At 36.8% G+C, this 26,392-nt stretch overlaps 1 protein-coding gene across 1 annotated transcript in view; it reads left to right on the top strand.

Moving 5' to 3' along the window:
- BLMH (bleomycin hydrolase) overlaps window positions 1-26,392 on the top strand; it is a 48,206-nt gene that overhangs the window by 2,184 nt on the left and 19,630 nt on the right. Inside the window, exons 3-10 of the mRNA XM_025476231.3 lie at window positions 1,309-1,418; window positions 2,112-2,253; window positions 2,830-2,918; window positions 4,358-4,450; window positions 21,763-21,918; window positions 22,817-22,975; window positions 23,092-23,159; window positions 24,985-25,102. Coding sequence (XP_025332016.3) covers window positions 1,309-1,418; window positions 2,112-2,253; window positions 2,830-2,918; window positions 4,358-4,450; window positions 21,763-21,918; window positions 22,817-22,975; window positions 23,092-23,159; window positions 24,985-25,102 — 935 coding nt within the window. The remainder of the gene's footprint in view (window positions 1-1,308; window positions 1,419-2,111; window positions 2,254-2,829; window positions 2,919-4,357; window positions 4,451-21,762; window positions 21,919-22,816; window positions 22,976-23,091; window positions 23,160-24,984; window positions 25,103-26,392) is intronic.

Genomic DNA, 26,392 nt, shown 5'->3' with positions numbered 1-26,392 from the left:
TTATTTCATGCAGTTTTCACATTAACAGTTCATCTGGATCTTCTTTACTGGAAAATAATATAGTATATATGAGAGAGGTGGCATACAGACAAACCTAAGGTAAAGATGCACTATGTAATTAGTGACTTTTAAGAAACACTGTAGTTACTTATTTTAAATTGTTTTCTCTTGTTGCAAAATTATTGTTATTTTTAAAAAAGATTTATTTATTTTAAAGAGAGAGGGCACACGAGTGAGCGTAGAGGCAGAAGGAGAGGTAGAGAGAGAACCCTAAGCAGATTCCACACCCAATGGAGAGCCCAGAGCGGAGCTCTGTCTCATAATGAGATCATGACCTGAGCCAAAATCAAGAGTCAGTTGCTTAACTGACAGCCACCCAGGCACCCCTGAAGATTTTATTTTTAAGAAATCTCTACATTCAACACAGGGCTGGAACTCACAACCTTGGGATCAAGAGCTACGTGCTCTACAGATTGAGCCAACCAGGCATTCCAACAACTTTTTCTTTTTACTTCTCTTTGGGAGAATGGAAGTTGACTTATGTTAGGGTTACCTTATTTTGAAGCATATACTTTGTGTTCCAGAATAAAGGGTAGAACTTTTTCAAACTTTTGTCATATATTGCCAAATTGCTCTCAGATATCTTTTACCTGTTTGGATTTATGTCCAGACTGTATAATAATGCTGTTTCCCAAATTCATCCCAATATTGGGCATTATCAGTTAAAAAATAATGTATCCTCACCTAACAGGTGTCTTGTGATGAACTTCAAAAAATGTTTCTTTGCCATTTGTATCTTTTTTGGCCATTAAATTATCTATTCATGATCTCTGCTCATGTCTTTAGCAATATATCTGTTTTTTTCTTTCTTTTTTTTTTTAAGATTTTATTTATTCATAGAGACACACACACACAGAGAGAGAGAGAGAGAGAGAGAGAGAGAGGCAGAGACACAGGCTGAGGTGGGACTCGATCCCGGGTCTCCAGGATCACACCCTGGGCTGCAGGCGGCGTTAAACCGCTGCGCCACAGGGGCTGCCCAATATTTCTTTTTCTAATGTGATTTTCTTAGGTGATTTGTATTGGATTCTTTAAATGATATATAAAGAGTTTTTTTCATATGTTAAGGATATTAAGTCTTTGCATATATATTTCAAATACTAATTTACCTTTCCTATTTTGTTCTTTCTAATTTAGTTTTAAATTGTTCAAGATCTTGTCATGCATTCAGTTTTGGGAAACAGAGATAGAACAATGTAATCTATGTGAACACTAATTCTAATTTCTTGGTTTGCTTTCTTGTTTCAGGGCGATGCTGGATCTTTTCTTGTCTGAATGTTATGAGACTTCCATTCATGAAAAAATTAAATATTGAAGAATTTGAGTTTAGTCAATCTTACCTCTTTTTCTGGGACAAGGTAGGGGACTGATCTTGCAAGACTCTTTGTTTTAGTATCAACGTTGGTAGGGAATATCCCTTCATTTCTTGCTTTTCCAGTTGTAGTTTGCCTTCCATTATAGATGGGACATCACTTATTCTGATTTTCAAAGTATCAAAGGTTGATTCTCTTCAAAGGCAGAATTGCTTTTGGTTGGTAGGAGGCTACTTTTTACAATGAAATAGTAAGTCTACTTACTCACCCTACTGTTTCTTTGTTTCTTATTTAAAATTTTTTGTTTTGTTTTTAATGATTTCTCCTTTTACCATCTTTATTTAGGTTATTTGGTCTTTCTAAGACCAAATTTCCCATCTCTGGGTACTGGTTATTTGAAAAACAGTAAATAATTTTATTTGTTTTTTAATTTTTAAAATGTGCTCATTAGATGTGTTCATGAGGGGTTTACTGATTAAGACTCTAAATATCAGATTTTGTTTCAAAATAAAGCAATGCATTGTTTTGGATAAACTATTGGAATGTATCTGTAGAGCTATAAGAAGAAAATAAATATTCTTATGAAGCCAGATATTCGTATTTAATTACCAACTTTAGTTTAAAAATACCTACTATGGTGGGTCTATGCTAGGCCCAAGATTCCTATTGTGTTGCTAATGCCTATAAAAGTATTAGTTCTTTTTTTCCTTTAATTTTATTTAACTTCTCTTGTTCTAGGTTGAACGTTGTTATTTCTTCTTAAATGCTTTTGTGGACACAGCCCAGAAAAAGGAGCCTGAGGATGGTAGGCTGGTGCAGTATTTGCTTATGAATCCCGCAAATGATGGCGGACAGTGGGATATGCTTGTCAATATTGTTGGTAAGAGCATTTCTCTAATGGAACTGAAATAGTGTGGTCAAACAAGAGTCTATGATTGGGCATGGCCATTTCTTTGTGGGTTATGTACAGAGTAGAATAGAATTAGTCTCCCAGAAGGGTATACAGTTAACTCTAAGAACTTTTATCTCACACTCTCACCTTTCTTAAATGAGAGGTAAGGAGATAGGTACTGTGATGAGTTGGTTGTATTAAGTAGAACTAACTTTCTGTGAAAAAGCTTATTTCTTGTCCATTGATATAATCAAGAAACATATTGAAACTGCAACTATTTGAAAATATCCTCAATCAAAAAAGTAGTGCCTTTTGGAAAAACCTCATCATGCTGAGCACTTTACAAAGTATGATAGATCAAAAGAACAATTCATTTTTAGATATATTGATAAATATCCAGATTAAATGATCTGTTTATTAATATGAAGCATAAGGTTGTTAAGTTTTCTGATTTAGGCCAGAAAAATACGGCCTATTCTTTAAAACAAAAAGCTATTTTTGCCCCAGTTTTTAGTGTTGAAGTTTATTTTACCTTATCGATCACTAAACTTTGTTTTCTTTTAGAAAAATATGGTGTTGTCCCTAAGAAGTGCTTCCCTGAATCTTACACAACAGAGGCAACCAGAAGGATGAATGATATTCTGAATCACAAGGTGCAACATATGGAGCAGGGTGGGATTGAATTTAGTGTACTTACCTTAAAACTCTTAACTGATTTTCCATGGGGATTCCTGGGCATTTCAGTATACACAGTCTATGTACAAGGTAGCTGCTCAGTGTCTATCAAAGGCAATGTAGCTACATATTAACTATAAAAATAATTGAGACTGGAGTTTTTCTTTTCTTTCTAAAAACCTTCTACTTTTATTTCTATTGATTTAAATGTTTTCTTATAGGTACTGAGGAAAGAAAAGTCTCATGCTTAATATGGGCTATAAGCCCGCTGGGTTCTAGTGGGAGTGGGCTGGGAAAGCTTTATGTTCTAGTAAAACCAGAGAGAACTATTTGTGAGACTGTCTTAAAGAGTATGTAGAGTTCTGAGGTGACCCGAACCACATCAGTGTAGTTTATCCACCCACTAAACGTTTGATGTAGTCATTGAACTGCTTTTCATTGCTTCAGTTATCTTAATGAATCATTCTCTTTCTCTACATAACCCATTTTCCCAAGGCGGGAAATATATATATAATTTTTATATTAAACTCTACACACAACGTGGGGCTTGGACTCACGAACCCAAGATCAAGAGTTGCATTCTCTACTGACTGAGCCAGCCAGGCACCCCCAGGAGGTTATAAGTATAAGTCTTAAAGGGATGCTGTTCTACCAGCCAGACATCTTTTTTGAGAACTGGGAGTTGCCAGAATCTGTCCTCTTGATCTATGAGGCTGAAATTGGATTTGTCACCACTGGGAGAAAGATTACATTTTAAAATAAACTATACATGTGTTTCCCCAATATTAGAGATAGGTTATTTTCCACTCAGGAAACTCAGAATTCTTATCCACAGGTTAAAAGATCTTTAATAACATATTATTGGATTTCATTTTAGAGGAGAGCAAGATCCTTTTTAGCACGGTGGTTAGATTTAAGACTCACCTTTATCTTAGGTCCTTTCAAAATTGAAAACAAAAAATGAAAACTATTGGGGGGGGGGGTGGGCATAGCCATTGTTAAAGAGATTTGGCAGAGAAAAAGTGAATAACCAGTAAAATTCTAAATAAAAATCTACTAGAATGACTTAGTAGCATAATCAACTTAAGTCTCCTGCTTTTCCTAAGGGTGATAGGCATTATGGGATCAGACATTTTCCTCATACCCAGGTACAGACTGTCACAGAGCATATCATCAGTTGCAAAGCAGTAGCAGTTCCACATAGAATTCTTTGGGAATAATCCCTTTTTTCCCTTTACGGAAAGTTTTTAACTATGTGTTTAAGTGGACTGGTTGGGGAAAACATATATGTTTTTATGAACTTTGCCCTGGGTCTTGGCCTAGTTATACTTCAAAAGAACTAGCACTGGTCTGCTAGGCTCATTTACAGTTGAAGTTTGGTTAACTATTTGGAGTACTGAATAAGTTTCTGTCATAGATGAGAGAATTCTGTATACGACTACGGAACCTGGTACATAGTGGAGCGACCAAAGGAGAAATCTCAGCCACACAAGATGTCATGATGGAGGAGGTAATAACAATTGGGATTTTTGGTGACTGTTTTAAAAAGCTCTCAGGATATTTCCAACTGTTAAAATAATTAAGCATAGTCATTGCAGTAAGTATAGAATTGAATTGAAAATTACAGCTGAAAAAACTGAGGTATACATTGCATTTTAGTATGGGACTTATACTTTCATCTTCTAATTCTCAATTTAGTGTTTTATATAATTTATTCTTTTATTCATTTCATAAGTATTGATTACCCACTAGGACCTTAAGGCACTAGGGATACAAAAGAGAGAAAGACAGCTCTACAGAGTTCAATCTCTTCCAAGAGTATGTATCTTGGAAGAGATATGGTAAATCCTATGCCACAGGTGTGAAAAAAGGATTTGGTGGTCTTAGAGGAGGGAGTAACTAATTCAGTGAGCTGAAGGTTTTGTGGGAAAGATATTTGAACCAGGTCTTGAAATAGCAATAGGAGTTTATCAGACGGGTAATTGGGAAGGCCATTCCAGACAAAGGGAATTGCATGTACAGGGGCATGAGGACAGAATCCTCAGAGAATAGAGTAGCTGAAACAAAACATCTTGTGTGTGATTGGTAGCAAATAAAGCTAGAAAGGCAGAGCTGTGAGGGATATTAGGTAGTTGCCAGGACTTTTGGCTTTATTTTGTAGGAATAAAGATGGGAAGCTGTTGATGGTTATTTTAGTTAAAATAACATATGTAAAAATATTTTGGAAAACATAAAAAGCATTAAGCAAATTTTATGTGGTAGTATTTATTATATATGCAGTTAATCTTTATTACTTAAGACTATCCATAATACAGGGGTGCCTGGGTGGCAAAATTGGTTAAGCATCTACCTTCAACTCAGGTCATAATCTCAAGGTCCTGGGATTAAGCTCTGTGTTGGGTTCTCTGCTCAGTGGGGAGTCTGCTTCTCCCTCTCCCTTTGTGTGCTCTCTCTCAAAAAGATCAATAAAATTAAAAAAAAAAAAAAAAGACCATCCATAATACAGATGACTGTGTAAAAGTATGAATTACTTTGAAAAAAGAAAAGCGTTTCCCTTTTTCATCCAGTGGGCCGTTACTAGGAATCAGTCAACTGTTTCCTTTCAAAACTATTTGTATAGAGTTAAAATGATCTAATTTTTTCACTGCTTTGGACAAAGCTAGTGCTTCACTCATGTTTTCCTTTGAATTTTAGAGAGCCAGTAAAGTATAGTTGAAAGCATGGTCTCTGGAGTCAGACTGTCTGAGTTCTAATCTTCTCATTATTTAACAGATATGTGATCAGAGACAGAGTTCCTTAAGCTCTCAAGTCTGTTCAAGTGTAATGTGTCTAGCCCAGTGCTTAACACAGTAGCTCGCTTGCTTGCTTGCTTGCTTTTTCTTTCTTTCTTTCTTTTTTAAGATTTATTTATTTATTTGAGAGAGAGAGGGAGAAAAAGAATCTCAAGCAGACTCCCTGCTGAGTGCGGAGCCTGATGTAGGGCTCAGTCTCACAACCCTGAGATCATGACCTGAGCTGAAACCAAGAATTGGACACTTTACTGCCTGAGCCACTCAGGTGACCCTGTTTCTTAAATATTCATTGGTTTCATTTTGTCAAAAGCATTTAAATTATTTCATACTTACCTCATTTAAGGATTCCTATTTTAGAGAAGTATCTAAGTATAGTAGAAAAAATAATCTTTGCAGTTAGATATGGATTATAGTTTGAGCTTTACCACTTATAGCTCTTTGACTTGGGTAATATATATATATTTTTAAAGATTTTATTTATTTATTCATGAAAGACAGAGAAAGAGAGGCAGAGACATGGGCAGAGGGAGGAGAAGCAGGCATGCAAGGAGCCTGATGTGGAACTCGATCCCAGAACTCTGGGATCATGCCCTGAGCCAAAGGCAGACACTCAACCACTGAGCCACCCAGGTGTCCCAGATTTGGGGTAATATTCTTAACCTGTCTGAGTTCAGTTTGGGATTTAAAATATATTCCTCATTGGATTTTTGAGGGGATCAAATAAGGAATCAAATATAAGAATGCAAGTCATGGTGCCTGGCACATGGCAGTTGTCTAGTAAGTCTTCTCTTCCTTCTGACTTGGAATGCTCTCTCGTTGAGACCATATTTCCTGCATAATTTGCCTTCATTTATGATGAAGTAAAATGGTAGGATGTAATAAGGATGAAAATTCTGTAAACAGTTATGGAAAAAGGCTTAGATAATATTTGTTGCCAATAATAAGCATCCTGTTGGCTTTAGTTTGCTTTAATGATCTTTCAAATGATGTATGTAAGATCTGGGATTGGCTGGTAAGAATTAGGGCAGGTATATTTCACATATATTTCCTTCCCTGCTCCTACTTCAGAAAAAATAATAAAATATAACCTTATTAAGTCCTGAGTATGGATGTTTTATAAGATTATTTACCTAATGATTCTACCTAAATTGTTGACTACAGAATTCTGTGTGGTAGGTCTTTAGATTTTTACAGTCTCTCAAACCCATCTTTATTGATCCTGACTCTTTGGTAATGGAAGAGTCTAACTAAGGTTTTAAAAACCACAAATTAGTACCTATGATTTGCCTAGCCTTTTAAGCACATCAAAATCAACAGCTGTGAAGCTCAGATAGCTTTGAATGAAATGTGTTTGTACTAAAGGCATTATTTAGAGAAGTGCAGGTTGCTTGTTGTGATGACAGACCAGACAGCTCCATTTTGGAAACATGTAGTCACCTCTGTTACAAGTTTTCTCAGTGTATCTACCCTTTTTTTTTTTTTTACTCCCAGATTTTAGGATTATTAATGTATTCTTTCAAAACTCTCTTAAAAGCAGAACATGAAACAAGGAGTAGAAATAATATCAATCCCATAAAAGAGATAGGAAGCCATTGTGGTTTGCTTAAGAAATTCTGTAGCAGTGGCTCTCAGCTCTTAAAAATAGAATATAGGCCTAGGCTTGCTCCAGACATGCAAGATCAGTTTCCCTGAGACTGGAGCCTAATTATGTTCTTTTGTTTTTTATATTAAATACATCTTTGAATAAAAAGCATTTTCTAAATATCAAGAATATAAAAAGGTATATAGTGAGAAGTCTTCTTCCCATTCTGTTCTCCATCCTTCTAGTTCCCATACACCCCTGCAACCAGTTTTATTAGTTTCTGTTCTTATATTAGTTGTTAGTTATCCTTTCAGAAACCTTTTTTCTTCACAATCCAATATGAATTTATATTATTTTCCTCCTTTTTTTTGCAGAGATGTTAGTATTGTACTTATATTGTTCTGCACATCCTTTTATTTAACTTAATATGTATTAATGTATCTATGTCTATTGAATATAAGTGTACCATAATTGATTTATTTGGTCCTTAGTAATGGACATTGTTTTCAAGCTTCTATTAAAAATATTGTAAATAATGTTGTACATGCATCATTTTGCATACATGCTTGTATATGTGTAGGTTATGTTTCTAGAAGTAGATTTTTTTTTTTTTTCAATAAGTAGGTTCCATCCCCAGCATAGAGCCCAGTGCAGAATTGGAACTTAACAACCCTGAGATCAAGACCTGAGCTGAGATCAAGAGTCAGGAACTTAACCGACTGAGCTGCCTCAAAGTAGAATTTTTTGTAAAAGTAAACTTTACTTAATGTGGGCTTGAACTCATGACCTTGAGATCAAGAGTGGGCATGCTCTACCACCTGAGTCAACCAGGTGCCCCAAGAAGTAGGATTTTTGGGTCAGAGAAAAATACTCATTTGTAATTTTAATATGTAATGCCAAATTATCCTCTTTGGGGACTATACCATTTTATACTCTCATCAGCAATATCTGATAGAACCTATTTCCCATTAGTTTTATCAAGGCAATATATTTATCAAACAACTGGATACTTACCAGTCTGATAGGTAAAGAGTTGATAATCTGATAGATAAAGTATCTCATTGTAGTTTAAACTTATATTTTTCTTTCTTTGAGTGGTGCTGAGCATCATTTCTGTGAACTATTCATATCTTTAGCTTGTTTTTCTTTTATAATTTCTAGGTACTCTTTACCTTAGCCCTCTTTGATATATTGCAATTTTTTTCATAGTTTATTGTTTATGTTTTTTTCTGTGCAGCATATTTTACTTATATATGATCAAATTTGAAAACTATGGTTTTTAATTAGAAAGGCTTTTCTCTAATTATGAAAGAATTCTTCCATTTTTCTTCTAATGCTTGCAGGGTTTTTATTTTTGTATTTGAATCTCTAATCCACTTAGAATTTATCCTGGCATAGGGTATAAGGTATAGATCTAACTTTTTTCCCCCCGAGAGACTACCTGGTTTACACACATTTTTCCTTTTATCCTCTCTCTGCCCCTTAATTTGATGCCATTTTTATCATTCTAAAGCCTCTGGGCTTTCAGTTCTGTTCTATCAGTTTGTTTATTCATTTGCCAATAACTCTATTTTACTTGCTGAAGCTACTTATAATGTAATATTTGTGAGGCTAGTCCCATCTCATTCTTCTCTGTTTTCCTGTTTTGGCATTGGTCTAATTAAGGCATCTATACTATTAAAGATTTGGTGAACAGTGAGTAGGGTAGTTTACTTAGAATCTTAGGGCAGAGCTAGAATGGTATTTCTCAAAAAGAAGTCTATTAAAAGCTTCTCAGATGTCTGGTTAAGATCAACTGTTGCAAAGAAGTAACATTTTCTAGTGTGATTATCTCTTTTGGATTCTGGAAGAGAAGAGAGAATTATTTTTTTGATAGCCTTAGAGGACATCTCTGACACTGAATAAGGAACTAACCTCAGGTTAATTCTTAAAGGTTCTTAAAGGGAATAGATAATGTTCACATATTATGTTTCCTTTTTTACTAAAGAGATATATAATAGGAAAACTAATAAGTACTTCAACCAAAGACTCTCTTTAATAGTTAAAATTCTTGAGTAATAGGAATTAAATATTTAAATTTAGGTAGCCTCTTTTAAGTATTCTGGAGCTAAAAGTTAGTTGACTGAATTACTTCAGAAGTGAAAATTTCACATCTCCAAACAATACAAAATCCTTAGTTAAAATGGAGATAAATTGTGTTTTCATGTTTGCTTACAACCCTAAATACATTTTACATCATTATCTGTCTTGAAAACCAAATATAATGAAGATCTTTATTCCTTAACTTTGTAAACTATCATTTAAATGTCTTCATTGAATCTGAAGTCACATTTTTCTTTTTAGCTCATTGAGGATCAGAAGTTTTTTTGAAAATAAACTTGTATGTCTTCTATCATAATTAATGGATGCTGTTAAAAGAAAGACAAAAGCCCAGGAACATGTTTCCTTCTCACAGTAGATGAAAAACTTTTATCCTTCTAACTCTTGACTTGAAAGAATGTTCAAAATTGCTTACTGAGTCAGACTTGGATCCATCCAGCCCAAGGTTCTATTTCTGATGATAGCACTCAGGAGGCATACTGTATGAAGCATTCTGGACCTCCATAGCATGCAGTCAAATATTTCTCAGTGCCTGTTATATGAGAAGAGTTGCAGATAATACATGTAAAGTAACTTACATTTAATAGGGAAATAAAATAAGTAATACAAAGTGAAGTAAATGTCTTGAGAGATATGCAAGCATATTTAACTACAATGATAGAATTGCTACAGTTTACTTGGTGATCAAGAAAGACTTCCTGGAGAAAGTTGCATTTGAGATGTGCTTTGAATGAAGTGAATTTGGAGTAAAAAGCATTCTTGGTATACTCAAGGCAGATTTGGTGAGCAGTGAGTAGGGTAGTTTACTTAGAATCTTAGGGCAGAGCTAGAATGGTATTTCTCAAAAAGTAGTCTGAAGTCTGCATTAGAATGATCAGAAGTTTGTCAAAAAATGCATATTTCAGAGTCCCACTGCAAATACACTGAATCTGAATCTCTGGAGATGATCCGTATAATCTGCATTAAATTAGTGATCCTGAGGCACATTGAAGTTTGAAGCTAGAATAATGTGGAAAGTTAGAATTAGATATAATATCATAGGAGTTTTGAATACTAGGATGAGAATTTAATTTAGTAGGAAATGAGACGTTAGGAAGATTTTTGAAGAGTGATGTGAAATAAAGCTGGACTTTAGGAGATTAATTAGGTGAAGTTGGAAGGAGGAGAGTTAGGGAGACTAGTTATGAAGTTGTAGCAGTTCAGGTGGTACTAATTTGGCCTGAACAAGGGTAGTGACCAGAGAAATGGAAAAGAGTGGAGAAATTGAGGAGAATCTGTATAACTTGGCAGCTTATCTGCCAAGAATTCATCATTAAAAATAATGTTAAGGAGGGGATCCCTGGGTAGCTCAGTGGTTTAGTGCCTGCCTTAGGCCCAGGGCATGATCCTGGAGTCCTGGGATTGAGTCCCACGTCAGGCTCCCTGCATGGATCCTGCTTCTCCCTCTGCCTGTATCTCTGCCTCTCTCTCTCCGTGTCTCTCATAAATAAATAAGTAAAATCTTAAATATATATATATATAATTTTAAGGAAATGAATAAACACAAACAGGAAACAGAATCAGACCAAAAATACAGACAACAAACTGATGTTCGCCATACAGAAGGAGGTTGGAGGGGTGGGCAAAATGGATGAAGGGGAATGGGAGGTACAGACTTCCAGTTATAGAATGAATAAGTCATGAGAATAAAAAGTACAGAGTAGGAAATATAGTCAATGGTAATGTAATAATGATATATGGTAACAGACGGTAGCTACATTTGAGATGAGTGTAGCCTAATGTATAGAGGTATTGAATCACTGTTTTACAACTGAAACTAAAGTAACATTGTATGTCAACTATATTCAAATTTAAAAAAATATTTTTTTTTCAAATTAAAAAAATTTTTTAAAGAATACAGTTAATCTGGGAGAATGCTTTTGTGGTTCACACAAGTCAGAGAAACTATTTTCAGAGACCTGTGAAGAGGAAAAATAATTGGCTTTAAAGTGCCTAGTCCCAAGGCACTCACTGTCCAGTTGGAGATGGTTTTCAAGCATATGGAATCAATTCTGGAGCTCAGGAAAGAGAATGATCAAGTGATAATGATGATAGTACAAATGGCTAAAGTTTTGGGAATGATTCAAATCCCTGAGGGAGAATAGAAGGTATTTTTGAGCATGTTATGAAGACACACATGTAAGTTGTGTCTTTCTACGTTGTCAACTTTATTCAGTCATAAAGCAGGGTTAAAATAATTGTAAAGGAGGTTCAGGATTCCAAATTCATTGACTGTATGTTTAACTTGGCTTCATACACATCACACAAAGGAAAGTGCAACACAAAGTCATACAGCAGACAAGATACAGCAAGGGTAAGAAGTTAACAAATGCAAAGTCAGTTGGGGCCTTGGCCTGGATAGGGTCACCTCTAGACATGTGCTACTTGTTATGTTCAAGCAGTGGAGAATCTGTTCAGAGATGAGTCAGGCAGAGCTTTGGTGGCAGTTGCCTTTTTGATTTGGTCAGTTGTGAAAGGGTCAACATCTGTTGTAGGGTCTGACAGTTTGCTGCAAAAATCCTCCCATTTTTAGAGTTAATCAGCTGTGAGCCTTTTGCAGGCTTCCTCTGATTGTGCTATCAGTTCTGGTTGTCAGCCTTTGCTGGTTTTGGCAATATCTGGTCTTAACCACTGCAACACCCTTAGCTGCTTATGTCACTGCTTAACATAAGTCACTGCTTGATGTGAATGATTCCATCTTGCTTCCTCCAGGGGAATAGAACAGATGTGAGTAAAGAATTCTGGAAAATACCCATTTCTATAAAAGTGAGTGCCAGAACTATGTTGTGATGTAGGCATTGGTCATCAGTGTCAGATGTTGCAGATAGGTCAGATAATAATGAGGACTGAGAAAAGGCTGCTGATTTCCTGAATAGGGGTGTGTCAGGAAAAGTCAGCAGAAAGGAGAAGGGAAGGAGCTAGATGGAGAGGAGTCAGACCACGCAAGAAAAGAAAGGCAGTTTCAAGAAGCTTGGCAATGAAGAGAAGGAAAAAAGTTGATACTCATTAAGTATTAATGGAATGCCTACTAAATATTAATCATATCTAAGCACTAGGATTACAGTGATGACCAAGACAGACATGGTCCCTGCTCTCATGGACTTTACGTTCTGGTGGAGGGAGACACACAATACACAGTAAATGAACCAAGAAACTATCTAATGCGATACACATACTTTGAAGAACAAATAATATGATGATTGTTGAGGTGGTCAGGAAAAGCCTTTCTGTGGTCAAATTTGAGCTAAGACATGACAAACAGGAAGACCACCCATGCAGAGATGTGGATACAGAGCATACCAGACACAGGGGACAGTAAGTACAAAAACTATAAGATGGGAGAAAGCTTAGTATTTTGAAGAACAAAAGAAGACAGTGTGGCTTGGCTTGGAAAGAAGGTGAAAATGGTTGGAATGGGTCTTGTAGAGGAAAGGAGAATTGGCTTACATGTGGCCTGCAAGCCATGGTAGTGAGGTAACTATGACAGTATTAAAAAAAGAAAAAATCCCTCTGAGTGTTTTGAGAATGGATAGTAAAGCAGAGAGAGAAAGTAGGGAGGTGAGTTAGGGGGCTCTAGTGGTTATGTAATGAGAGGTTATAGTGATTTGGACCAGGCTGGTGACAGTGAGGATAGAGAGAAGTAAATACATTTTGGAGTGTATTTCTGAAGTGAAGTTGTCAGGACTTGCTAATATGGAAGGGACAGGTAAAAGGGAAGAATCTGGTGATGTCATGGTAGCTTGAGGTGGAGAGCTTGCAGATATGAAAGAAGGTCTTTTGGCAGTTAGGGAGTGTGAGGGAACCCGTGTGTGGAAAGGGCTAGCAAATGCAAATGAGAAAAATAATAAATACTAAGGTTTTAGAGAAGGGAAAGAACAGATGTGGTCTAAAGTAGTGCTTTCAAACTTTAATGTGCTTACCAGTTCCCTAGAGATCTTATTAAAATGCAGACTGATTCAGGTCTGGATAGAACTGGAAATGCAGATTTCTTACTGTTTCTTTGATTCAGACACCACTCTAGAAGTATCCTCAAAGTCATCATTTGACTATTAGTTATCAGCTCTCTATATGAGCTCATTTCCTTTAACATCACAGAAGGGCACATAGCTTTTAAGTATACTTTTTAATGTCTTGCCCTGCCTAAAAATATATGTAATGCCTCCAGAAAATATCTCCTCTGCCACAGGTAGGTGTTTTTATCTTATTTTTTTAATTAATTTATTTTAGAGAGGGTTGGGACTGGGAGAGGGAAAGGGAAAAAGAGTCTTAAGCAGGCAGAGCCCAACTTAGGGCTTGATCCCAGGATCCCGAGACCAGTCTGAGCTGAAACCAAGAGTTGGGTGCTTAGCTGACTGCAACACCCAGACACCCGTTGATTCTGTTTTTAATCATTGCCTTTCTTTCATTCTCCACTAGAAAGCAGTAGAGAGCTGTCTTCTCTGCTCTGCACATGAGCAGTCACCAAGGTCCCTACTCCTTCCCTCTTGTAACTAGCTTGTTTACTTCCACATTGAATTTTCTTTCTTCATAGTTCACCTGTTTTCTGTTACATTTTTGTGTCCGTATGACTTTTCTACTCTGTGATCAATAGGTCCATTTACCTTTGAGCTTAATTCCTTGGTCAGTAAGGAGCAGATGAATTTTTTTTTTTTAAGATTTTATTTATTTATTCATGAGAGACACAGAGAGGCAGGGACACAGGCAGAGGGAGAAGCAGGCTCCGTGCAGGGACTTGATTCCAGGACCCCAGGATCAGGCTCTGGGCTGAAGGCGGCGCTAAACCGCTGAGCCACCTGGGCTGCCCCAGGAGCAGATGATTTCTTAAGGGCACTGTAACTTTGTAACTTTTATAACAATAGTAGCAACTAGTATTTCTACAGTGCTTCAAATTTTATTGTACACTCTCTCAACAACCCAGTTTTGTAAATACAAATAAAGATTCCAAGATTCTGTCACTTCTGTAGTGGTTCCAAGCCCTGAAATCTTTTACCTTCACTAGTTTTACTCCATTACAAGTTGTTAGGTTATCTTTGAACTGCCTTTCCATTGTAACCCTTCCTCCATTCCATGTCTGCCTGTAGCCGACTTTAAGCTCTCACCCTTGTAAAGATTCATGACTCGCTCAGCTGTTGCCCCCACTTTACTCCCCCATCCCCCACGTCGGTCTCCCACTGAGCCAGGTGTATGGGAATTGACTCACAGCCACATCATTTGTCTTTGAGATCCACACATCCATTGCTTCCTGTTCCGTGCTTCATGCTTTCTGTGTCCTTTTTTCTTTTTCCATTCCTTTATTCACCATGTTAGATTTCAGCAAATCGTTGAAAATGAACAGATCTCTCTGGGAAAAGTATTTTTAGAGACCAATTACAATAGACCTTTCTTCATAAAATTAGACTTGAGAGGCAGAATTTTCTTTATAATTTACATTCTGCCTACTTATAGGCAATATAATAGGTAATAATATAGGCAACAAATACAAAATGAATATAAACTGGAAATAAGACTTTTGCCTTTCTGACCCCAGCTGCAGCTTTTTGATGCATTACAAGTTGGTCCTCATATTCACATTGTGAAGTTAGTTTCAACTTCCAGTAATTTTAATTAGCCAAGGATATAAAATCATAGAAGCCAGTTGACCACAAGAGGCAGCTATAGATGAGGCATATGGCAGCGGAGCTTCCCTTTTCTCCTCAAAGTGTGCGAGGGAAGGATCTCAGTGACTCCTTCACCAAGATCAATTTTTGGCATATTGCTGCCCTGCCCTCTTATATTTGGTCCACATCACAATTTTAAGACAATATCCTCTAATAGTCTATATTTAAAGGAATAATTACAAACTTTGGATTCTTCCAGGTTATTGTTATTATTGTCATTTTTTTATTTTTTATTTTATTTTATTGTCATTTTTAAAACTATATTCAGAATCAGCAGGGTCACCTTATTATTTGGTTGGGCAATTCAGAGGAAAGCAGACTCAGTTCCCAGGTGACATTAAGGAATAGATCTTTCTACCTTCAGCTTTCTAGCATATTGGAAAACCTATATTCCCTGGATGCACTCCCTTGACTCTGTTTTAATACTTTTTTATTGGATTGGTTCTGATGCTAAGTGTAATATAAAATCACAATTACGAGTAATTATCCAGTAAATATTTTTTTTTAACATATATACCTGATACTGTCCAGCTAGGCATTGGGGATTTAGCAGTCAACAATACAGACAGGAATTCCAGCCTTCGTATAGTTTACTTTCTAATAGAGATGAATAGAATAAGTAAAAAGTATAATATGCCAGAAGGTAAGTGCTATGAACAAAAATAAAGGAAAGATAGGAAGTGCTGGGATGGGGAATGGGTAATTTCAATTGAAGTCACAAATATATTTTCCTAAATGGGCTAATTGTGGCTTTACATATGTACTTATATTCTGAGGAATATGCTTTTAGTCTTAACTGTATTCAATTGTGTGTAATGACTTGTGTTCAATGTCTGGTATCTTTCTTTTGTTCTGAAAGCCAAATGTATCTCGTGAGAAGTAGGTGATGCTCCCAGGTTGACCACCAGAGAGCAGAATTGGCTGTCCAAAGCTCTCTTGTCAGTTTTGTACCTTTGAGAACAGGGAATGTTATTTTAGAACAGCAGATCCTCTTATCAAGAAGATATAGTATCAGGGACTCTGGAGATTATACTTTGGAAAATTTTTTTAAGTTAGAGCTCATTTAACTATTTTAGTTGGCTTCGAGCCCGGTACTCTTTCCAGAGTGTTACAAACTGACGTGAATGTGAATGGCTTTGGATAATTATAATCATGGTAAACAAATAATATAAAACAAAGCAACATGTCTCAAATTATGGTTTTACTAAAATTCTAGAAAAAAGGATGTCACTCTTACTTTCATTTATGCATTATAGGCATCTTTAATAAAATTTCAGATTTATAAAACATATGCAATAGGGCATAAGCATTTATCTTGCAGAAGGATTCACCATAGAATCCATTTAGATAGCAAAAATTTGAATTTCCACTAATGTATTTTTGGGGAGAAGGAGGAAATGATTTAACATTTTTTACTTTAGATAGAGCCAAATAGTAAGGTACTATGTAAATTATAGTGTAAAACATCTGTATTTATATTTAAAATGTATTTAAAAGTAAACAAATTCACCTAGTTGTCTTAATATCAATGGGCTTAGCTCTAGCCTTTCCTTTTTATTGGCCACTGTCTGGCAGAGCTTGATAAACCACCCTTGGTTGACTAAGAATTGATCAAAATGGTCTCACTGATATATGGCCATACACGTGTAACAAATACTAAGTTGATAGTACACATCATTTAACAGTGTGATGGTTACCAGAAGGAAGGGGATAAGAGGATGGGTTAAATAGGTGATGGGCATTAAGGAGTGTACTTGTCATGATGAGCACAGGATACTCTGTGGAAGTGTTGAATTAACTATATTGTACACCTGAAACTACTATTATGCTGTACATTAACTGGAATTAAAATAAAAGCTGTAAAAAAAAGTACACATCATTTAAGTTTATAAAACTTTCCTCATCAAAGCGTGTTCTAGCTGTACACTTTCATTGTCATTGTCTTGAGCATAGTTACCAATGACAGTGTCCTCCTCATGACAGATTCGTACGGTTGCCATATGTGACCTTGGTGCTGAGCAAATACAAATGATTTTCTAGTCCATGTGAATCCCAAACAACTCATTCATCCATGGTTAGAGTAGTTCAATTACAGTTGCTCATATGATGCCCTGCCTCTTCAGTAGTAGAAACCAACCTGAGAATGATACAGCCTTAAGAGAGAGGTGGTTTAAGGACCAACTGTTCAGGCCCATATAGTAAATACTGGTAAAGGAATATTCTCTCTTGGAAAACAGAACATAACAAAATGAAAGGCAAGCATAACCTCTTCCGTTGGTTAATCTGCTTCTATTAAGATGGTAGAATCCTGCTCTGTCTTCTATAATAACCCATGAATTAAGAATCTCTTTTTCCTTAATCATTGGCCTAATGTAACAAGCAGGCTTGTTCCTTGTTTTCTAGCTTTGGTTCAGAGCATAAATTTGAACCGTGGTATCAGGTTCCAGTCTCTCCCAAGTGTTTTGAGGCCTGAAATGCAGTGGGGATGATGAAGAGAAATAAATACATAGCAATTTCGGTTTTGATGATAAAATACAAATGCAAACTAAGCATTAGGAGATCTTACGAATGTGTTCCCTGATGGATGAGGAAGTCAGATAGGGACGAGGGTATCTAATAAATTTCCCTCAAGGTCAAACTGGAAAAGGTTCTGGCTTCTGAAATCAACCACTCAAGTACAGCTAAGGAGTACCCAAAACTAAGCTTTTAACGTGGTCTTTCAGAGTAAAAGTGATGGGTGAGGATGGGAGAGGCATAGATTATCTGGTGATTTCACTAGAACAAAGGTAGGAGCAGATATTTCTGAAGGGGAAGGACTAGAAAGTGAAAAAAGAATGTGGGTTCAGGTTAAGGACAGCAGGGTTCTCCAGAGTAGAATAGGTCCTAGGAGAAGGAGGGGAAAGAGAAGTGTTTCTTAGAGGCTATAGCTTTGTTTTGTTCTCTAAGCTTTTGCCTGCTTTTCGGGTACCTTTGGGATATGGCACAGGTCATCCTCTGAGTTAGTCATCTTCCTAGATTGAGACCACAGTGATGGAAAGAGCCCATAGAATTCGTAGGACATTATTTTAAAAATAAAATAGCTCCACTGCTTCCAGGAATGACTCTGCAACATAGGATAGGCTACCCTAATCGTATCCATATTTAGTACACCTTTTTTTAAAATTTAGAAGGACAAAGTTCAGAGATTTTCATTCTAACAGAGAATTTTCCAAAGTATAAGTTTCTAGTAGATGAAATGAGAAAAAAAAAAAAACCGGTGTTATTTTGGGAGCCATTGTTCTTCCCTTAACTGGAGGAAAACGAGAAATGTCCTTAATTATAAATGGAATTGATAGATGATGATTTCCTAGTATAATCAGCTTGTGACAGGTGTGAGTCCATGGTCCATTTGTCAGAAATGGCCTGGAGCTGGCATGTTTGACTTAACTATTACCGAGTTCTGGGATGTTGGAGTGTAGGAAAATATTGTCTATACCTGTGAATAAGGCCTCAACCATCAGAATGTTTTTAAAGAGAGCAGAAGCTGAGTTTGAACTGAATTCAAATTTCATGCCAGTTGCTAGAGAACTTTTGATTTAAGAAAACTGTTTTAATGTGGTTCTTCTAGGGCTTGTTGGGATATGTCTAAGACCTAGTTCCTGTCCGTACTGATTAAGTCTAGTGGTGGGGAAGACCTTAGAGAAACATAAATGGCTCTATGGAATCAAATGTTAAATTTTTATGCCAGGGGCAGCCCGGGTGGCTCAGCGGTTTAGCGCCACTTTCGGTCCAGGCCGTGATCCTGGAGTCCTGGGATCAAGTCCCACGTTGGGCTCCCTGTATGGAGCCTGCTTCTCCCTCTGCCTGTGTCTCTGCCTCTCTCTCGCTCTCTGTCTCTCTGTCTCTCGTGAATAAATAAATAAAATCTTTAAAAAAAAATTTTATGCCAGAAGTGTTCAAAGAATGGTTTGTGTGAGCTGGAATAATTAATGAAAACTGAAAACTTTCTGAGGGAAGAGTATTCTGTACTGAGCTATAAAGTATGGGAGTAGGATTGGGATCTCAGGAACAGAGGAAATAACAAAATTATGAAGGTGATAGTGAGTTGAGTGCATTCAGTGGACAGTAAAGAGACCCAGACAAGTCTGACTGGAGAGCAGGGTCCATGGTGGGAAATAATGTTTGGTGAAGTTACAAGGGGCCTTTAAAAACTGGGAAAGGCACATTAAAACCACATTGAGATTCAATTACATAACCATCAAAATGGCTAAAATTAAAAATAGAATGTCAGGTATTAGGAGGAATGAAGTACAATTGAAATTTCCTTACTTTTTTTTTTTTTTCTCTCATACTGGTGAATATATAAGTTCCTTCAACCATTTTGAGAACTGTTTGGATAAAAATGTCCATAGTAGCTTTATTCATACTAACCCAAACTGCAAACAACTCTCATGTCTCATGAACAGGAGAGTAGATAAACCATAATGTGTTTACACAGCGGAATACTACGGAGCAGTGAAGAATGGATTAGTAAGCCCACTCGTAGGCATTATGTCAACCAAAGAATCAGACACTAAAGAGAATATGCTGACTGATGAGTCACTGAACTCTAGCTCTGAAACTAATAATACACTATATGTTAATTAATTTAATTTAAATTTAAAAAAGAATGTGCTATATGAGTCCATTTATATGAACTTAAAGAAAGACAAAATTAATCATTGGTTATATAAGTTAAAATGCCACTTACCTTGGGGGAAGTGTTGGTTATTGATTGCAGAGGATCCAGGGAACCTCAGGAGTCTGGAAATGTTTCATATATTAATCTAAATGGTAGTTATATGAGTATAAGTGTATGTGAAAAGTTGAATAGAGTTGTATGTTTCAAATTAGTCCACTTTACATACCTACTGAATATGTTATGTCTTAGTAAAAAAGTGAGAATAATAAGTTTCAGAGTTTAGATTTGTTGTGGGAGGTAATACGGAAGCATTATGGAATCTTCAATAGGAAATGACTTGAAGAAACTAGTGCTTCTAAAATTATTCATCCTCTAATGATATGGAGACTAGAACAGTGTTCAGGTCAGCTATCATATCTAGATCAAATATAGTGCTAGATGTTATAGGAGAGACAAAATATCCATGACCTGGTCCTTATCCTTAAGAATTGAAGTCTTTTGGAGGAGACAAATTATTTGAAACCCAGAAAGTTACAGTGATAAATGCTTGATTTGTGGGGGTATGGAAATGCCACTGAAATCAGATCTGAGTTCAACTCCTAGTTCTGCCATTTATTAGTTTTCTGACTTCAGTCAAGTTATTTATTTCCTTGAATGTTGGTTTCCTTATCTGTAAAATAGGAATAATATCTACTACTTTTGTTGAAAAGATTCAGAGATGTGATATTCAAAGATTATAGTACAATGCAGTAGACATTTAGTAAATGTTCCCTTTTCTTAAACCCTGTACTTATACAGCGATACATATTTTTTTAAAACAATGTATCACCTTCATTTAGATCATGGTTCTTGCACTTATTTGCTATGTGGCCTTAGGCAGTTTACTTAATCTCTCAATCTTTTAGGAGGGAAAAATGGGAAGGGAGATTATACCTTAAGAGAGAGTTATGAGAATTAAAAGAACCTAGCGGATATGCAGTATCTAGCACAAAAGAAGCATGCTAAATAAATATAAGAACCATTTCTCTTGTATGTAATGGAGTATACAAATGTGTAGTACAGGGACACTTGGGTGGCTCAGTGGTTAAGTGTCTGCCTTCGGCTCAGGTTGTGATCCCAGAGTCCTAGGATCGAGTCCCACATTGGGCTCTCTGCATGGAGCCTGCTTCTCCCTCTGCCTGTGTCTCTGCCTCTCATGAATAAATAAATAAAATCTTAAAAAAAAATGTGTAGTACAAATAATGCAGGTAATAAGTGATGAAATTGAATCAGGGTAGTAACTGTGGGGTGGAAGAAGAAGCTGATCTTGTTATATTTTAAAAAGATACAGCAAATTTGATATAGCAGAAGAAGCCTTTCTATACTGTGACCTTTTATAAGGTATCTCTGTATGCCTCTATTTTTGTCTTTTTATAAGATGAAAATGATACAAAATATATCCTTGGATTGTAATGATGCTAACTTGAAGGTGTGACATCATTAAAAACTTTGGTAGGGTCTCAACCCAAAAAGTGGTATCTTCCCTTGAAAGTTATTCCAAGCTCCAACTGAAAAGTGAATGCCTTTTCTATGAGTGGAGACCCCGTCACAATCAAAGCAAAACCTAGATACCTAAAGGGAAGAAAATCCATTTATGATATGTGTCATTATTTGTCACTTGAAATATAATCAGCAGAGTAGCAACCCAGGTCTTGTTGGGTATCAGTGGTGAGTGGTTTCTTGACTAAAGTTTAATTTGCAGGGCAAATACTAAGTACTGAATATTAACATTTCAGAATTGTATTGTTCAGTGTTTATGAACTCACAAGTCAACTGATATCAAATCCTGGACCTCAACCTTCAAATTTCTGGAACAATATTAGATTTCCTGTGAAACTTCTAGCTTGATTTAGCTGCTAATTTCTAGTGTTTCCCAAGCTTGAGGAAAGCAAAGAGGTAAAAAGTAAGGCTTTTCCCCAGCCATTGCTCATTTGTCCTTCTCCTTTCTTCCAGATATTCCGAGTGGTGTGCATTTGTTTGGGTAATCCACCAGAGACATTCACCTGGGAGTATCGAGACAAAGATAAAAATTATCAGAGGATTGGTCCCATAACACCATTGGAGTTTTACAGGGAACATGTCAAGCCACTCTTCAATATGGAAAATAAGGTTGGAGACTGGCACTGGCAGCCACTGGCTATTTATTTTCAAATACCTGTTGACTACAAGGAAAGGTCTAAGATTCTTTGCTTGGTCATCAAACTAGACACTGAACAAACTTTTTTTTCCTTTCCTTTGAGGTATTTTATGTATGTAATGATAAAGTTGGTCATCTGAGGATCTGTCATCTTTCCCCATTGCTCCTCTTCGGAGACTTTTCTAACTAAAGGCCAGCGGTCAGTTTAATTCCCACACACTCCTCCAGTTTGGTCCCAGAATTATTCTAAGGTGCAAGCCAATGAAAGGAGATGAAGTGTTTCTCACCATGAGTTCCGAGCATCTCTGTACTGTGGGCCTCACTGGGGACTTTCTCATAGAAAGGAGCGCTGTCCTTAAAGCACTGTTCTCTTCAGGTTTTTCCTGTTCTCTTCAGGTCTTCTCCAGCTAACTAGCAAGATGATCAGAGCCTCTTACTCTATTGGCATTTCGACCCTCTTACAAGTGGCTTTGTTTTAGGAGTGGAAACTCAGCTTGGTTGCTGTGTTGCCAGGAGTTGAGCCTGTCTTGTAACGTGAGAGCAGGAGTCTTATAGTGACAGGATCTCTATCTTGCCATGTTCAGGGCATACAATTCGTCAGAATTAGTTTGGAGGTAGTTCTAGTAGGAAAAACAATTAGATGCAGCTCCCAAAGGGTGTCCCTTGCACTAACTAGGTTATGCAAAAATCTCTCTTCACATGACTTTGCCACCTTTTGTTTCTTTGTTATTTAACAAGGTATTTGTAGTGTTTTATTCTTGTAGGCAGAAGTGATGAGTTTGATGCCCATGTATGAATATAGAGGAAAGGTGTCTGCTTGTTTGACATTCCTGGTTTTATGTTCTAATCAACATGCGTTAATCTCAATAGATTTGTTTAGTGAATGACCCTCGGCCGCAGCACAAGTACAACAGAGTTTACACAGTGGACTACTTAAGCAATATGGTTGGCGGGAGAAAAACTCTCTATAACAACCAGCCCATTGACTTCTTGAAAAAGATGGTTGCTGCCTCCATCAAAGATGGAGAGGTTGGTGTCTTTTCTGGGTCTTCCTCATTGGGGTTAAAATTTCTTCTCTACTTATTTGATGTAATAGGCAGGCAGGATTTATGTTGACTCTTTTTTCTTCTTTCCTCTGTTTCTAGGCTGTGTGGTTTGGCTGTGATGTTGGAAAACACTTCAGTGGCAAGCTGGGCCTCAGTGACATGAATGTGTGAGTACAAGAGATTTAAAATAGAAAATCATCTGTGGGCTATTGCTGTTGGATTGCACTCTTGGTATGAAATGACTTAGCTGAGGTTCACCCAAAGATGAAGGTTGGCCTGAGGGCGGTTCTATCTTTTTCCATCTTTTTTTTTTTTAAGATTTTATTTATTTATTCATGAGAGACACAGAGAGAGAGAGAGAGAGAGAGGCAGAGACACAGGCCAAGGGAAAAGCAGGCTCCATGCAGGGAGCCCATTGTGGGCCTCGATCTCGGGACCCCAGGATCACACAAAGGTAGGCGCCAAACCGCTGAGCAACCCAGGGTTCCCCCCTATCTTTTCCATCTTGTAGAGTTTAAGGACTCACTGCATAAGCTCCACATATGTATATGCTCTAACCTGGGAAGTTAATATCATACTTCATATCTGAGTTGAAATTATTGCATGTTCCTAAAAAACTATCCTATATGAGAAAAGCACTTTCATTATTATTATTATTTTTTAAAGATTTCATTTATCTATTCATGAGAGACACAGAGAGAGAGAGGTGCAGAGACACAGGCAGAGAGAGAAGCAGGCTCCATGCAGGGAGCCCAATGTGGGACTCAGTCCCTAGTCCCCAGGATCATGCCTTGGGCCAAAGGCGGCGCTAAACCACTGAGCCACGAGGGCCGCTGAGAAAAGCACTTTTAAAAAAGAATTGATTACTGTGTAAATCTGCTCAGTACATTTGAGGTGCGATGAAAGGTTTTCTACACTTCTTGTTTGCTATTTCTTCCTTCTTAACTACTTCTCCTACTTTGATGCCTTATATATTTTGTCTTTATGGCAACTAGAACTAATTTACGTGCATACTTTAAAGCATGCCTCCTGTTTGCTTATGGCAGTGAAGGTTCATTTGCTAACTAAATCATACAGAATTCCCTATTATGCCCCTTTTGGTTTCTTATTGTTACTTTTAAGAAGTTGAGTAAATAATTTGACATTTAACAACAGAGAAGAGAAATCTGCTAAAAGAGAGAATTCATGATTTTTTAAACTTTGACAGATATTCTCTAATCTTTTTGACATTATTTAAATTTTACTGTCAGCAGTGGTCTAAAGGAGTTCAGAAACTGGGTGGTTCAGCTCAGAAGAGATTTTTTTTTTTTTAGAGTGGGAGGGGCTGGGAGGGGCAAAGGGAGAGAGAATCTTATGTAGGCTCCACACCCAGCATGAGACCAATGAGGGGCTCAATCTCCTGACCCTGAGATCATGACCTGAGCTGAACCACCTAGGCACCCCACAGAAGAGACCATTTTTAAAAGAGGTTACTTCAAAAAAATTTTTTTTTGAGGTTTTCTTGCCAAATGATCATCACAAACTTGTCAGCCTTTGAGATGGGAAATTTGTTGACTTCATATTTTCCTCAGTACTCTTGCCACACGTAGAGAATGGAATCCCATTGAAAGACCAAATTCTGGGATCCCTGGGTGGCTCAGCGGTTTAGCCCCTGCCTTTGGCCCAGGGCGTGATCTGGGGTCCCCAGATTGAGTCCCATGTCGGGCTCCCTGCATGGAGTCTGCTTCTCCCTCTGCCTGTGTCTCTGCTCACGCTCTCTCTCTCTCTTTCTCTCTGTGTCTCTCATGAATAAATAAATAAAATCTTAAAAAAAAAAAAAAGAAAAAAAAAGAAAGACCAAATTCTGCATGTGTACCATATTCTCTGAAGAGCCACAGCCCATATTTGGACTGTAGAACTCCTTCAGTTTCTTTTATGTTCCTTTTGCAACCAGAAGTCAGTTTTCCCCATGATTATACTGTCCTTATTTTGTACTACCATGCTTTTTTACAGCTATGATCATGAGTTAGTGTTTGGTGTCTCCTTGAAGAACATGAATAAAGCTGAGAGGCTGACTTTTGGTGAGTCACTTATGACCCACGCCATGACCTTCACCGCTGTCTCAGAGAAGGTATGACCCTCAGCATGCTTATTGCAGTGTTTGCCCAGATGGACCTACGTTCTTCTGTAGACTGTTATCCAACAGATCTTCATTCATGTGATTTCTGTTAAAAGTTAGCTTCCAGGCAAGACATTGTACATGCGTCACTTGGGGTTTGGCTGCATGCTCAGAGGTAATAAAAATAGGAACTTTCCATGAAGAGTAAAATTTGGGTCAAACGGGAGTAAGGAAGTAACAGCTTTTCTGTGACTTTGGAAGTTCTTGATTTGAAGAGAAAACCTGAGGGAAAAGATAAGTTCTATTTATAAGGAATTAAAATGTACCCTGAAAGTGTTCATATTTTGATGACTTACGTTTTCAGACTTACCTTCTTTTCATTTGTCATTCAGATTCTTCTGCAATAAAATGTCAATACAGTAATTTGTGGACTCCTTGCCCATTATAGGATTTATACAGAGCTATTCAGAAAATTGGATGTAAAGTATTTAGAATTTCCTATGAAATACTCTGAATAGTAGTATCGCTATTTCTGGAACCATGTATTGGAAACAATAACTGAAATTTTATCTTTCATAAATAAGCTTTCCCATTTCTAGGCTGTAGAGTATATATTTCACTCCTGTGCTCAGGGATCATGGGAAGAAAAGACTTAAAACTACTTTAATTCTTTACCAACACAAGCAAAAGTGTTCTTTTTCCAGCCAAATTACTGGATAGAAAGTTAAAGAGTAACTACCTTGATATTAGAAGCAAAGTGTTAGAAGGAACTTTTCATAAAATGCTATAAGAAATAGAACAAAATACCAAAGTAAGTAAAATACTAAAATACTTAAAATAAAATATTAAGTGGCTTTTATTTATTTATTTATTTTTAAGATTTTCTTTTCTTATTATTATTCATTTATTCATGAGAGAGACCGAGAGAGAGGCAGAGACATAGGCAGAGAGAGAAGCAGGCTCTCCACAGGGAGCCCGATGCAGGACTTGATCCAGGACCCTGGGATCACAACCCTAGCCAAAGGCAGATGGTCAACCAATCGCTGAGCTACCCAGGTGTCCCTTAAGTGGTTTATATTTATATATTTGGACCTACCATATTGTAAAATTCAGTGTATGTATAATATACTCAAATTATTTAGAGAATTATTAAAAAACAAAAATAAATGAAAAACCAGTATTTTCCAGGAGAGGTTCAGCTTTTTATCATTTTCCATCTCTATTATACTCCTAATTTTGAGAAATAAAAATCATACACACCATGTCATTTTCTCTGAAACTTCCATTCTTTGATTGGTATGG

This window comes from Canis lupus, chromosome 9, assembly GCF_003254725.2.
Source record: "Canis lupus dingo isolate Sandy chromosome 9, ASM325472v2, whole genome shotgun sequence".
NCBI lineage: Eukaryota > Metazoa > Chordata > Mammalia > Carnivora > Canidae > Canis > Canis lupus.
The sequence above is the reverse complement of the archived record's forward strand: the minus strand, read 5'-3'. Positions and strand labels throughout refer to the sequence as shown.